Genomic DNA, 15,378 nt, shown 5'->3' on the forward strand with positions numbered 1-15,378 from the left:
AATTTGCTGCATGATCATTCCAACTGCTAAAGCCTCTGCAATTTGCTGCATGATCATTCTAACTGCTAAAAGCCCCTGCAAGTTGCTGCATGATCATTCTAACTGCTAAAGCCTCTGCAATTTGCTGCATGATCATTCCAACTGCTAAAACCTCTGCAATTTGCTGCATGATCATTCCAACTGCTAAAACCTCTGCAATTTGCTGCATGATCATTCCAACTGCTAAAGCCTCTGCAATTTGCTGCATGATCATTCCAACTGCTAAAGCCTCTGCAATTTGCTGCATGATCATTCCAACTGCTAAAACCTCTGCAATTTGCTGCATGATCATTCCAACTGCTAAAGCCTCTGCAATTTGCTGCATGATCATTCCAACTGCTAAAGCCTCTGCAATTTGCTGCATGATCATTCCAACTGCTAAAGCCTCTGCAATTTGCTGCATGATCATTCCAACTGCTAAAGCCTCTGCAATTTGCTGCATGATCATTCCAACTGCTAAAGCCTCTGCAATTTGCTGCATGATCATTCCAACTGCTAAAGCCTCTGCAATTTGCTGCATGATCATTCCAACTGCTAAAGCCTCTGCAATTTGCTGCATGATCATTCCAAATGCTAAAAAAAAAACCCCTCTTCTTTTTGAATACCGAAATAAAATATCCGATATTCAGCTCTCAGAAGTCTCCAATAATGATTTAATCAGAACGGATGATTCAGTTTTCTACGATTTCCTCATCATCGCTCCTACAAGATTTTCTGTAGACGTCATATAAGTATCTATATAAGTTAGATTTGATACATTTAACTAGGGAAATTCCTTTTAAAGGTAGTCCTGGTGGTGCTGGATAGTAAGCCTATTTCTGGAGGTAAATTTGGCTCTAACGTTCAATAACGTTGAGAAGAATTGCTACGAATTCCGGGAATAAAGAAAATGACATCACCGGCAGAGCTATTCTTGAAAAGTTATTGCTAGTACGTATCCCAAAATTTCCTTGGGACCACTTCTATCGATTTCTTTCAAAAATAAACAAATAAAATGGAAGTTACAGCATTGTCTCTAGGTGAAATTAAATTTCAACGACTAATTGAAATATGTTGTTAGTTTAAAAATCTCAATTTCATCACGGAAAACACACCTGATTGGTTACCGCTTCAAATATGGTTCTTCCACACACTGCCGCCTCCAATCACAAACGTTCACTTCCAATGGAAAAAAAAAAAACTTGAAATATTCACTTCCAATTCGCTACTCCCCTCCTCTCAGAGGCGCCTTCACCCTCGACTCATATATACATCGTCCCCATGAATGAATTTGGCATACTTCGTTGGTGTACTGCTATTTTTACCAAATTCTACGAATATGTGGTGATAACTTTAAAATAAGGCAACAAAAAGTTGGACCAACATTAATTGAAATTGACGGGCAAAAAATGTAAACATTGTTTTATTATATTTTATTACTTTCTCTTAATCCTGGAGGTAAAGTTTCGAAATCGTTGAGATTTTCCAAGTTGAATTCTCTCCAGAAACGTTCCGAGTTTTCTTCAAAATAAATCTGTTTTACGGGGTGTTTATCCAAATATGAAAAAAACGGAGGATTGTATATTTCGCTTAAGATGCAACAATAAAGTTTTAATCAAAATAGGTTACACTGATATCCGTTTTAATGAATCGATATTTCTCCTTCTTTTTTGTTGGTGGAGATCTTTTATCAAAAACCGCTCCCATGATTTTCTTATTAACTTTGTACTAACAGTATGTATATATACACTGATGTACGGACTTGCACTGGTAGCATTATTTCAGAAAAAATCGATTAAGGTCACTTCTGAAAAAAAAGGAAGTGCCATTTCCAAGAGTTGCACTGACTTCCTTTACTGAGCTAAACTGCAGTTAAGCTTAACACTACGTTTAAGTTGGCTTGGCCTAGAAAAGCTTATTAAGAAAATGATTTTAATACAATCAGACTTCGTTTCCAAATTAAGTCTTACAAATGATAATTCTTCATCAAATTTAGTACAGATATGCAACTTGCTTTTGTAATTTCCGCAATTATAATGGTCTCTTCTTTATCCTCTCCAATTTTGACAGGAAATACAGTGAAGAGCTTCTTCTTGAATGAAGAATAGTGTAGAATCACAAAGAACTCAGCAGAAACATAAATTATCTGTTTTAATTTCACCTTGAAAGGATTCTCTAGGAAACAAATACTCGTATCTCCTTTAATTAAGTGTTCTTATTTTCTTCACTTTATCACCTTTCTCTTCATTTTAAGCGCAAGTTTAACTTTATTAATTTTTCCTCCTTCTATTTGTAAAGAATGTAAATAAATAATAGTTATTGTCACAAAGTCGAGGGAGATGAAGTGTATATCATTTTTGAGGACGACCTTGGAGGAAAAGAGGTTATGAAATAATGTGAATACGTGATAATATTGAAATTGAACAGTGCTCACTATACTATAGAGCGGAAAAGGCTAAGGATGACTGTGACGGCGGGGTGAGCTGGAAATGGAGTAGAGTTTGGCGTTACCAGTTGGCTATACTCTCACAATGCAGAAGAGCAACACGGGCTGGGTAGGATCAGCGCCATGATGAGCTCCAGGAGGCAGTGTATAGCCGGTGGAGTCTAACGTTAAGTTATTTGACAAGGGTATCTACAGTGTTGATACTGCTCTTCTACTTTACCGCCTCCATCAACCCCCAACTAAGAACTCCAGTATTCAGCAGGAATGTCACCCGGTTGTCAGTACACTTGAGCATAGCTTATACTGAGACATCATCTCTTCCGACCACCACCCGTTCTGATCTTCTTGCTCATCTATTTGCTATTGTTTAAACTGATCTGCCTTAAGGAAACTCCACCTTATTACAAAGCTCATTATCCTTGCCGACCATTGTACATTCAGGACTTATACTTCATAGTGTCAACACCGAACTCATTTCTCATCCATCTAACTAGTATATTACAAGCTTGCATAATGTAATATTTAAAATATTTTTAAATAATCAACTGAGGGACATCATTACCTTAAAATATTGTATTAATTACATGATGAGTTATTATGAAGGGAATATAAGCTTGTGTAAATTAGTTGAAAAGATCAACAACACCGCAACAAAATGTGGTAGCATGGCCAAAAGCGTGAAAGTTAAAAGTACTGCATTCAAATCTTGAATCAATTTGTTTTCTTATTGGCTACAAATTTGAATAGACGAAGAACTTAAAAGCAAAATCGGCGTATGAAAAAGGTATCTTCTGCAAGTTTGTATAATTGTCTAAGCCGAAGAGGCTTAGCTACCACTCTGAAAGAGCGCTCGCGGACAAACTGTGGCAAAGCTAGGAAATTAACATGAAGACTGGGCAAAGAAGATAACCAAACAAAACTCCAAAGCTCAGTCTGCAGTAGGCATCACTGTCTTCAAGTAGAGTTTTTAATCGACAGTCTTGTAAACAATCTGTAAATCGGAGCCACACCTTCGTTTAGGAATTTTTGATTTTACTTTTTGAATTTTACAAACCATAATCTGTAGAAAAAGAAAATTGTCAGATTTAATATAATATGCCCAAATCTTTTTTTAAAAAAAGAATACAACAGCTTATTTGACAAAAGTAGCCAATAGATCCAAACCCTGATGGAAGAGTTGGGTGAAGATGACCTTGAAGAGAAGCTCTAAAAGTCTCTAAGAGGAAACTAATATCAATTTCCTGGACACGCAACAGGCTGGCCAGGATCTTGGTATGGGGGTGTGGTGTTCTAGAGTAAGATAGCTACCGCCTGGCCGGGAAATTCTCTCATTTAGTAGAGCTCCATTATTAAAGTGGGTTTTCTGCTAAAAGAGACCTATTACCTAAAATTTATTTAAAATAATATGTAATTAAACAATTTACTAGCGAGATAGTAACACAAATAAGTACCTCAGTGGGTTAATAAATTAAAAACATTTATTAAACGAAAATATCCATCATGTATTTAATAATAACTGTTAACACCAACAGTCAATTTAATATTATGGCGGTAAACTAGCTTAATACGGTATATTAACTTGTTTTTCATTTTTCTCATTTATTTTTGGAAATTATTAATTGCTATTTGGCATATTTAATTGGTAAAAATTTGTCTTTGACCAGTATAACCAATTGCCATAGAGTTGGCGAGATCGTTTGAGTTAGTATTAATAAAAACATTACTTTATTACAAAAATTCTGTTTTTAAACTAATCTTTTGGTAATTATTATTCATAAAATTCATTGTTTGACCCGCTTTAAGCAAAGGCAGAGTTTTCCAAAAAGAAACCATTTTGAATGACCCTTATAATCAACCAAATCCAAATTTTCAATGATGAGAAGCTTTCAAAATCTCCACAAGTTTGACAAAAAATAAATACACCAATTTTCATAAACAAGAATTAATACTATTTCAATATTATGTCAAAATGTTTCAAACATATTCTAGATCTTTTCAATTAGAAGGTCTTGTAGATTTACTTCGGATAACAATAACGTAATTACAAAAGTCTTGATTGAATTTTGTGGACGGCCAAGTTAGCTTTTACAAGTCGTATTATTAGGCGCTAGACTAATTTACGACTTATAACTAATAATATATTTAATGATAATAACAGAACAATTGAGTCGGAGTGAATGTTAGTGGCGTGTCTAAGGTGGGAAGAATGATGACGGATCAGTGAGACTAATGTAGATAGTGAAGTATGTTCCAGTAGCAAGCTTACAAGTACTACAAGCTCTCTGCTTCTCATGCAACAACTTTACAACGTCAAGTGTTGCCACACCCTTCTCGTGGGTGGCTGTGGCATAGCATGTGCTCTCCACAACTTTCAACATCGTTATATTCCACTACGATCATGTTACACCCGGTACTTCCAACCTACCAAATTGACCTTTCACATTACATGTAGATAACCTTTAAACGAGCAGCTTTAAAAAAAAAAAATAGTTAATTTTTAGTGCAACTAATCGCAAGTCTCCCTCAAGATGAGCAATAAGGACATTATTTCAAACTGGTATATAACCCAAAGAACCTCTTTTGATCTTGTAGATATTTTTTCTTTTTTATTATAATTTAAGGCGCGTCCACATATGAGGTTATTGGCGCCCGGAGCTTTTTTCAGTACACTGCCGGCTTTGTTCTCTCGTTACAGACAACACTGTCCATGACCGGAAAGTGAGCTGTAAGAAGCTCTGAAGAAGAGAAAAATCAAGCAGCTGGATTCGAAACCATGATCTTCGCGATGGAATCCAGAATTCGCTAACCACTCAGCTAATCCCTTCCGTCGTAGTAGATATTATAAATACAAATTCAAACAATGCTCAAAACTTGGTTGTAGATTCCACCGTACTCTTAAAAACAGACAAAAGTGGAGCTTGTTTTAGTAAACTGTTAATTCCTCCGAAGAAGGAATAAATATTAAGAAGGCTGTTGGCGAAAACTCCTGACGTGTAAGCCAATCAAAGAAGCTGCAGCAGTAAACTCTGAGGAGGAAAGTATAAAAGTAAATTAACTTCTTTAGTTAGACTCTCCGAATTACTTTAGTCAATATTACAAACAGGTAACTTCCCACATAAAACCTGATATAAGTTCGAGAGGTTGTTGATACTATTTCTGAGTTCATTTCTATTTAACTTTTCTTTAAAACTTTTTACCTTGCAGTGCTCATATTAACAGGAACTTCTAATAAAATATGCCACTTTAATCGCAGTTCCTCTCTAGTGAAACAAAGAAACTAAACTTGTCTCAAAGCGCTAAAAAAGAAAAGGGCTAATTTTAGACACAATAACTGAGATGAAATAATTTCTCTAGAGAAAAACCTGAAATTGAAACGCTCATGTCAAATAAAAACTAATTTTCTTTTAAGTTTAGAAATGATACAAAACTTCTCACACCTTCTTATCAGCTTACATAAGATAAAAGGTATATATTTATTTGCGCATACTTTTATAGCAATTAGATTTATTCTATTCATCATTTTAAAGCAATTTCACTGCAGTAAATTTATATTAATATTTTTTAGAATTTATTAGTTCATTAGGGCTCAGACCCTTATGCTAACGTTTATTCATAGTAAATTTTATGTTGAAAAATTATCAAATACGAAAACAGCAGCATTCAAGTGAAATTAGGGGAAAAGTTTCACTTTTTTCAATGGTTTTTTACTTCCTGTTTCTCAAAATAGATCGAGTCAACATGCACAATCCTGCTATGGCCTTGTTATTAACTATTAAATACGGAAACTGCAGCATTCTAGTCAAATTATAAGACAATTATCACTTTTTCCAATGGTTTTTACTTCCTGTCTCTCAAAATAGATCGAGTCAACATGCACAATCCTGCTATGGCCTTGTTATTAACTATTAAATACGGAAACTGCAGCATTCTAGTCAAATTATAAGACAATTATCGCTTTTTCCAATGGTTTTTACTTCCTGTCTCTCAAAATAGATCGAGTCAACATGCACAATCCTGCTATGGCCTTGTTATTAACTATTAAATACGGAAACTGCAGCATTCTAGTCAAATTATAAGACAATTATCACTTTTTCCAATGGTTTTTACTTCCTGTCTCTCAAAATAGATCGAGTCAACATGCACAATCCTGCTATGGCCTTGTTATTAACTATTAAATACGGAAACTGCAGCATTCTAGTCAAATTATAAGACAATTATCGCTTTTTCCAATGGTTTTTACTTCCCGTTTCTCAAAATAGATCGACCTAACATGTACAATCCAGCATTGGCCTTGTTATTAAGTATCAAATACGGAAACTGCAGCATTCTAGTCAAATTATAAGACAATTATCACTTTTTCCAATGGTTTTTACTTCCTGTCTCTCAAAATAGATCGAGTCAACATGCACAATCCTGCTATGGCCTTGTTATTAACTATTAAATACGGAAACTGCAGCATTCTAGTCAAATTATAAGACAATTATCGCTTTTTCCAATGGTTTTTACTTCCTGTTTCTCAAAATAGATCGACCTAACATGTACAATCCAGCATTGGCCTTGTTATTAAGTATCAAATACGGAAACTGCAGCATTCTAGTCAAATTATAAGACAATTATCGCTTTTTCCAATGGTTTTTACTTCCTGTTTCTCAAAATAGATCGACCTAACATGTACAATCCAGCATTGGCCTTGTTATTAAGTATCAAATACGGAAACTGCAGCATTCTAGTCAAATTATAAGACAATTATCGCTTTTTCCAATGGTTTTTACTTCCTGTTTCTCAAAATAGATCGACCTAACATGTACAATCCAGCATTGGCCTTGTTATTAAGTATCAAATACGGAAACTGCAGCATTCTAGTCAAATTATAAGACAATTATCGCTTTTTCCAATGGTTTTTACTTCCTGTTTCTCAAAATAGATCGACCTAACATGTACAATCCAGCATTGGCCTTGTTATTAAGTATCAAATACGGAAACTGCAGCATTCTAGTCAAATTATAAGACAATTATCGCTTTTTCCAATGGTTTTTACTTCCTGTTTCTCAAAATAGATCGACCTAACATGTACAATCCAGCATTGGCCTTGTTATTAAGTATCAAATACGGAAACTGCAGCATTCTAGTCAAATTATAAGACAATTATCGCTTTTTCCAATGGTTTTTACTTCCTGTTTCTCAAAATAGATCGACCTAACATGTACAATCCAGCATTGGCCTTGTTATTAAGTATCAAATACGGAAACTGCAGCATTCTAGTCAAATTATAAGACAATTATCACTTTTTCCAATGGTTTTTACTTCCTGTCTCTCAAAATAGATCGAGTCAACATGCACAATCCTGCTATGGCCTTGTTATTAACTATTAAATACGGAAACTGCAGCATTCTAGTCAAATTATAAGACAATTATCGCTTTTTCCAATGGTTTTTACTTCCTGTTTCTCAAAATAGATCGACCTAACATGTACAATCCAGCATTGGCCTTGTTATTAAGTATCAAATACGGAAACTGCAGCATTCTAGTCAAATTATAAGACAATTATCACTTTTTCCAATGGTTTTTACTTCCTGTCTCTCAAAATAGATCGAGTCAACATGCACAATCCTGCTATGGCCTTGTTATTAACTATTAAATACGGAAACTGCAGCATTCTAGTCAAATTATAAGACAATTATCACTTTTTCCAATGGTTTTTACTTCCTGTCTCTCAAAATAGATCGAGTCAACATGCACAATCCTGCTATGGCCTTGTTATTAACTATTAAATACGGAAACTGCAGCATTCTAGTCAAATTATAAGACAATTATCGCTTTTTCCAATGGTTTTTACTTCCTGTCTCTCAAAATAGATCGAGTCAACATGCACAATCCTGCTATGGCCTTGTTATTAACTATTAAATACGGAAACTGCAGCATTCTAGTCAAATTATAAGACAATTATCACTTTTTCCAATGGTTTTTACTTCCTGTCTCTCAAAATAGATCGAGTCAACATGCACAATCCTGCTATGGCCTTGTTATTAACTATTAAATACGGAAACTGCAGCATTCTAGTCAAATTATAAGACAATTATCGCTTTTTCCAATGGTTTTTACTTCCTGTTTCTCAAAATAGATCGACCTAACATGTACAATCCAGCATTGGCCTTGTTATTAAGTATCAAATACGGAAACTGCAGCATTCTAGTCAAATTATAAGACAATTATCACTTTTTCCAATGGTTTTTACTTCCTGTCTCTCAAAATAGATCGAGTCAACATGCACAATCCTGCTATGGCCTTGTTATTAACTATTAAATACGGAAACTGCAGCATTCTAGTCAAATTATAAGACAATTATCACTTTTTCCAATGGTTTTTACTTCCTGTCTCTCAAAATAGATCGAGTCAACATGCACAATCCTGCTATGGCCTTGTTATTAACTATTAAATACGGAAACTGCAGCATTCTAGTCAAATTATAAGACAATTATCGCTTTTTCCAATGGTTTTTACTTCCTGTCTCTCAAAATAGATCGAGTCAACATGCACAATCCTGCTATGGCCTTGTAATTTATAAAATTTCTAATTCATGAAAATTTGAGAGAATAAATTTCTCCCAAGAATTTTTGGAAAATCAAAATATTAAATAAAATATTTCCGCAATAAGTGAAGCAACATGATAATAGATAAATAAATGAATAGCATGAGGAGAGAATTCACCCATTGGTGTAACTCTCAAAGAAGAACAGTTCACTATTGTTCACTGGCACTTACTTCATTAAGAAGAAGATCACGTGACAACCTGCGCTTCAACCGTCTGGTAATGTAGTAAGTTGGGAAACTAGAGGGTTAGGATGTGAGGAAACTGAGACGTGAAACTTCTCAGGATCTTACAGCTTCATTAATATAGGAAACAAAGAGATCTCGTTATAAGGTAGAGTTAGTAACAAAGTAAGTAGCATTTGCGATTTGACGGAGTTTTTTTTTAGATTGAAATGATTGGATTTCTATAGATACTGGAAGCTTTGACTGAGCCCCAAAGTTCTATTTCTTACGTCCAGACAGGTTTCAATATCATAAAGTAGATATGTCGTTTATTGTTTAGTGCAAGTTTAGCTCGTTTGTCGAGAAGTCTAGAGAGAAGTTTGATTTGTCTGTTTAGTTCTTCCCGTTTAGGTCTAATATGTGGATTCCAGGTTAGGCGTTTGTCCATGAAGAGTCCTAGGTAATAATAAGCCTTTATTTACATATTTTACAGAATAATAACACAAATAAATATCCATCGCTGAGTTTAAATAAGACCAAAAAATTAAAAAATAAATAAAATAAAACTTCACTGATATACTCGTAAATCATTATTCATTTAACCATTCTGCTGTAAAATATGTAGGCCTTCCCATGGGGGTGTTTTGGTCCTTTGACGGTGACCAGCCGTACCTAAGGATAAGGGTTCCCTAATTTCTTCATCTGCTCCCATTTCTTGTTCCAGTAGGCTCTGTCTTCCGCTTTCCTCATCCAGCTGACTCCCTCTTCTTCCCTTATCTCGTCTGACCATCTTTTTCGCTGTCTACCTTTTTTCCTTTTTCCTTCTAAAGGTAACCACTCAGTAACCATCCTTGTCCATCTGTGGGTATCCGTTCTGGCCAAATGTCCAGCCCACTCCCACTTTAACTTCTTGCAGCACCGAGCGGCGTCTCTCACTGAAGTTCTTTCCCTTATAATTTGGCTTTTAATCCTGTCTCTTCTCTTTATGCTTAGCATGCTTCTCTCAACGCTTCTTTGCCAAATTTCTATTCTCTTCTCTACTACATTTGTGGTCGACCAAGTTTGGCATCCATACGTCAGCACAGGAAGTATATTGCAGTTGAATACATAGCTCTTCCATTTAATGTCTATGTTTGTCTTCATTATGCACTTCAAGAACCAATATTTTCTCCAAGACAGAGCGATGCGCCTCTGAATCTCTTTTGGGAGCCTGTTTTGAAAAGAGACTGTTTGACCCAGATAAACAACATCTTCAACAACTTCAATACTGGGATGCTGTATTCTTATCCGACTAACCACGCTATTTGTAATGACTTTAGTTTTTTGGTAGTTCAGACTAAGACCAACTTCACGACCCGCTCTTTCTACATCTTCAAACATTTTGCTCAAGTGGTCTTCAGATTCAGATCTGGCTATTAGGACCACGTCATCTGCAAACTTTAAGTTATTGGAGTCCTAGGTACTTAACACTTAATCTGTTGTGGGACAAGGAACGTTGTTTAGGAAAAAGGGTAAATATTTAAAATGAAATTAAAAACCCTAAATGGGATTTAATTTCCTAGTTACCAACAAACTGTAGTAAACCCTTACATAACTTCCTGTAATTGACGTCTATCAAATCCTATGCACGAGTAAAAAAATGATCAAATACCTTAAAATGATCAAGATTAAAGGATAAAACATTACTATGTATAACTACATTAAAAGTTTTGCAATACTTCTTGGCGTAAGTTCTTGGTATCTACAAAATTATAAAAGATAAAATGTAGAATGCCCAGTGAATGAAGATTTCATTGATACAGGCGGAGCATGTTTGATGTGGGCGTGGCCAGTTAACACTCCCATGGCTTCCTATTGGCTCTAGAAACCTCCTTCTTTTCACACCTTTAATCTCCATTCTGATTAGTCAGTTTTTTATTACCATTTATTTCTCATAAAAATACACCTTAAATTTTGTTTAACTATTTTTTCCCCCACAGGTATTTGATGAATTATCAGAATACGTCATAAAACAAATTCATCAAAAATATACCAAAAATTGAAAATTTTCTGAGGTAACTATTTCATTTTTTGTGCAAGCAGAAATAGTGCAGGGAGAAAATGTTGATTATTTTAATGAAAAACTAAAAATAGGAGAAAATAAGGCATATTGTTCACTTAGGAATCCGCCATAGTCGTAAGTTTTATTTGCACTAAACAGAACTGGTTGTGTTGCATTCCAATCTGCAATTCACAATTTATTAGATACGATTAGTGAAATCTAATAAATGAATGAATATGGTGTCCAATCTTCCAGTTGAGATAGAATTTTGCCTAATTAGGGATTTAAGAAATAAATTTAACCCTTCTTATCAGGATACCGCCAATAACGTCAAGTTCTCTGTTGTTCAAATAACTCCCTATCCAGGAAGTTTTTAGCTTTTTCCCTTAATCCCTGTGCTTTAATACGGCTTTATCTCATTCGTTTGACCTTATTTCTTATTCTGGATATATATGTAAGCTAATCCTCTACTGCTTCCAACCTTAGATACAAAGGAATTATTGGAGGTCGATCATCCGTATTGATCGTCCAATCAAAAGAAGGGAAGTAATAAATGAAAACAGACAGATGGTATTTATATATTAAAGTTTTGTTTGAAATGTTCAAGCGGGGAAACGGCCAGTTTCATCTCTTCTGCTGCTCATTTTATTTCATCCTCTTACTCCTTGTTCATTTAATTAGCTTTATTTGTTTATCCCTACCGAAATAAACTTCCCATTAATTTATTTTTAACAATAACATCAAACGAAGAAAGGCTTAGCTGAGGTGCTAGGGTTAGGGATCCATGCCACAACCAAGTTAATCTGTTTTTTAGCTACTGCTTTTTCTTTTTTATTATTATTTTATGAAATATGACATTTAAGGAATTTGGATTTTAAGAGAGTGTGAGGAGGTGAGTGAGAGGAGAGAGAGTGTGAGGAGGTGAGAGAGAGTGAGAAGAGAGTGTGAGGAGGTGAGAGATTGAGAGGAGAAGAGAGTGTGAGGAGGTAAGAGAATGTCCTCCCATCGGAAGTGAGAGTGAGAGAGGTTTAGTGAGAGAGAGACTGAGTGAGAGATAGAGAGACAGATCTGTGTAACTTTTATTTTATATATATTGAGCTTCAATTGTTTCCTGTTTGATATTTCTGAATGTGTTTTTAGCATAAAACTTGTTCTTCAAATAAATACCCACCGGTGTTCGTATTGTTTTAACAAAGTTTCAAATTCCTGTTTAAATAAAAGAATTTAATATTAATTGTATAAAATGAAAACAAAACTTTATTACGTGACATCCTCCATAATATTGCGGTTTTACCGCTATTTCTCCATTGTACTCAATCAGTTTTAGGGTTTTGTTCTAACTCTTAGCAATTATTGGAAAGTATAATATGTTTTCTCTGGTAATAAACGTATCGAGATCATTTAATTTCGAAAAAAAGAAAAATGGTCTCTCTTAAGAAAATGGCCAATGTGTAAATTCGAGGGTGTAAACTTATCGACCTGATAGTGAAAGAATGATTTTATTTTATTTTAAAAAATGCATTTATTTATTTTATTTATTTATTACAAAGTCCCATTTTAGTGAATAGCGCTTGTGCAAAGTTTTCTCCAATGAATGGACGTAAGTTTAAATTCATCGCCCCCTTCTTCTCTCCTGAAAAAGAAGGCGCAGGCCACTTATCAAGTACAAAAACTACCATAAACTTTTTAGCATTTATTGTGGATTGGAAAAAAAAAATGTACTCCTGTAAGCATAGCAGTTCATAAAACTTTCTCAGTTAAGTAAATTTACATAGTTTTCAATATTATTATAAATTATAATGAAACAAATTACGCTAGCAAAATTTTCTGAATGATGGCGCCCTAATTATGGCACAACCCAATTAAGGAGATTAACCATACATCACCGTATAGTACAATATTACACCATATTGTACAGAGAGCTGATAGCCAATCAACTCTCTCGTTCACAAATGATGGTACCGGCTTATTAATTAAAAAGCAAAAAATAATCATTCAAATATTCTCTATTTAATGCTGAGCTAGCAAAAAAAAAGAGTTTCATTCCCAAAAAGTAATATCTCAAAATGTAATACCATTTACTTGTACCCTACGTAAGTACCCTTTTTCCACGAATTTTGAGGAGTATTCGATTGATTCTTATTGTTCAAAGTACAAACGAATTTCCCCTACTAAAAGTAAAGTAATCGCCTATTTATTTCAGGCGGGGCTTAACATCCAACTACCAATTAGGGGTCAAGGATAGGGGCGGTAGCCCATACTTTTACTGTAAACAATTATTTCTAACAAATAAAAATTATGCATACGCGGGATTCGAACTGAGGATCTCCAACTTACAAAACCACGCTCCTGACCACTAGACCAACACCCGCCCTTGAATTTCCTCCTCCATCCCACTCCTAAAAAAAAAAAAAAAATAGCATGAAACCAACTGGCATTTAGATTCGATCTCATCGATGATCACGATACAAGGCTATCAAAAATCAATCGATCAGAAATGCGACTCAATTCACACGTTTTTGTCGCAATTACGTCTCAAAATGGTTCCAACTATTCTATTTATTCAAGTGCTGAATGACGTCTAAATGTACAAATGGAAAATAATCTTCTTTTAACAACTTCAGTATCTGTTTAACAAGTATGAAACAAATTTAGAGATTATGTCATTATAGCCAAGTAACTATGGCTAATAATTGCTATTTGAATAATTCATAAACTACGCTGAAGTTGTTTACAATACTAATCTCAGATAATTACGGTTAATACCTAATATATAGTATCCACGGTTGATGAAATTAACAAAGAAAGAGTTAGACCTAAACTATGTTACCAAATAAATGATTTAAAGGGATCCCTCCCATATATATAGCTTGACTTATTAAGTGAAATCAATATTTTTGAAAATAATAACCGAATTTATATTTCTTTTATAAAACTTCCTCATAAAAAATATCAAAAGCAGGGCTTCCTTTATAAAAAAATTACAACAAACGGAAAATAACCCTTTCTGAACAAAAAAGGGAAGTCAACAACTCAAAAAAATAAAGAAGAAGAGGAATAGCGAGAGAAAAATAAAAGACAAAAATGAACTCCACGGGTTTCCCTCAGTTTCCCGCTATATTTTCCATCTTTTGATCTGATATCTGTCAGAGTCTTTTGAATATTTAATTTTTATTTTTTATCGGAGTAAATAAAAGTATTTCCCTTTATATTTTTCACTTTATAAAGGACAGAAAATTTAATTAGCTGGATGGGGGAAAAAAAGTTTACCTTACTTTATTATTTTTTTTAATGGTGTTTTCTCGATCACTGAGTTTTGTTAAATTCGATCAATTTTATAAACAATTGTTTAAATTGTTATTATAAAACCTGAGGCTTTTGATCTCGATAAATATAAGTGTTTCTCTTTGTTTCATTTTATTTTAATAAGGGAAAAGACCCAAATGAAATCACCCTAAATTCATTCAGATCATGCTAAATTGGTTACAATTTCTTCATTTACATCTACTTGTCAACATTTTTACCAAAAACCTCATCTAATTATGTTATAATATAAATAAATTTTATTCTAATCTAATATTTACTCAGTTTTATAGTTCAGTAATACTTTTTATATTTTCTGTAAAAGAGATGTGAAAATGAATTAGAGCTAACATTTAAATTTTCATAAATAACTGAGAAATTAACAAATATCTTTAAAAAACCAAAAACAAAAATCACCTGTATTTGTGGTTGATCCACTACCATATCCTCGGTACTTGGCGCCTGAAAAGAGACAAAAAAAATAAATTAGTTTCAACAGATATTTCAATATTGCTGCAATATTCCAGAGTTTTTGCAATTAACAATCTGCCAAAACTCTCGACAGCAAATACGAAGTGAACGCTGGCTAATAATGAATATTTAACATTCGCGTGCATTATAGACCTCTAATAGAATTGAAATGTAACGTGATGATTTTTGGCTAAGTTGTATTTCATTTTTATGATACTAGCCACGCCTATTTTTGATAAATTGAGTTAAAATAATTATAGAATCTTTTTTTTTTTTATTTACTAAAAGAAATTTTATACATTAGGACCTTAAAGAAAAAAGGCAATGATTCAAAATTTGGAGACAA

The 15,378-nt window shown here is 33.9% G+C and overlaps 1 protein-coding gene across 1 annotated transcript in view; it reads right to left on the reverse strand.

Moving 5' to 3' along the window:
- LOC141454118 (uncharacterized) overlaps positions 1 to 15,378 on the reverse strand; it is a 164,822-nt gene that overhangs the window by 89,998 nt on the left and 59,446 nt on the right. The window contains exon 24 of the mRNA XM_074127987.1: positions 14,979 to 15,023. Coding sequence (XP_073984088.1) covers positions 14,979 to 15,023 — 45 coding nt within the window. The remainder of the gene's footprint in view (positions 1 to 14,978; positions 15,024 to 15,378) is intronic.

The sequence above is a fragment of the Rhodnius prolixus genome, unplaced genomic scaffold, assembly GCF_049639745.1.
Source record: "Rhodnius prolixus isolate KJV_2025 unplaced genomic scaffold, Rpr scaffold_1, whole genome shotgun sequence".
NCBI classification, from domain to species: Eukaryota; Metazoa; Arthropoda; class Insecta; order Hemiptera; family Reduviidae; genus Rhodnius; species Rhodnius prolixus.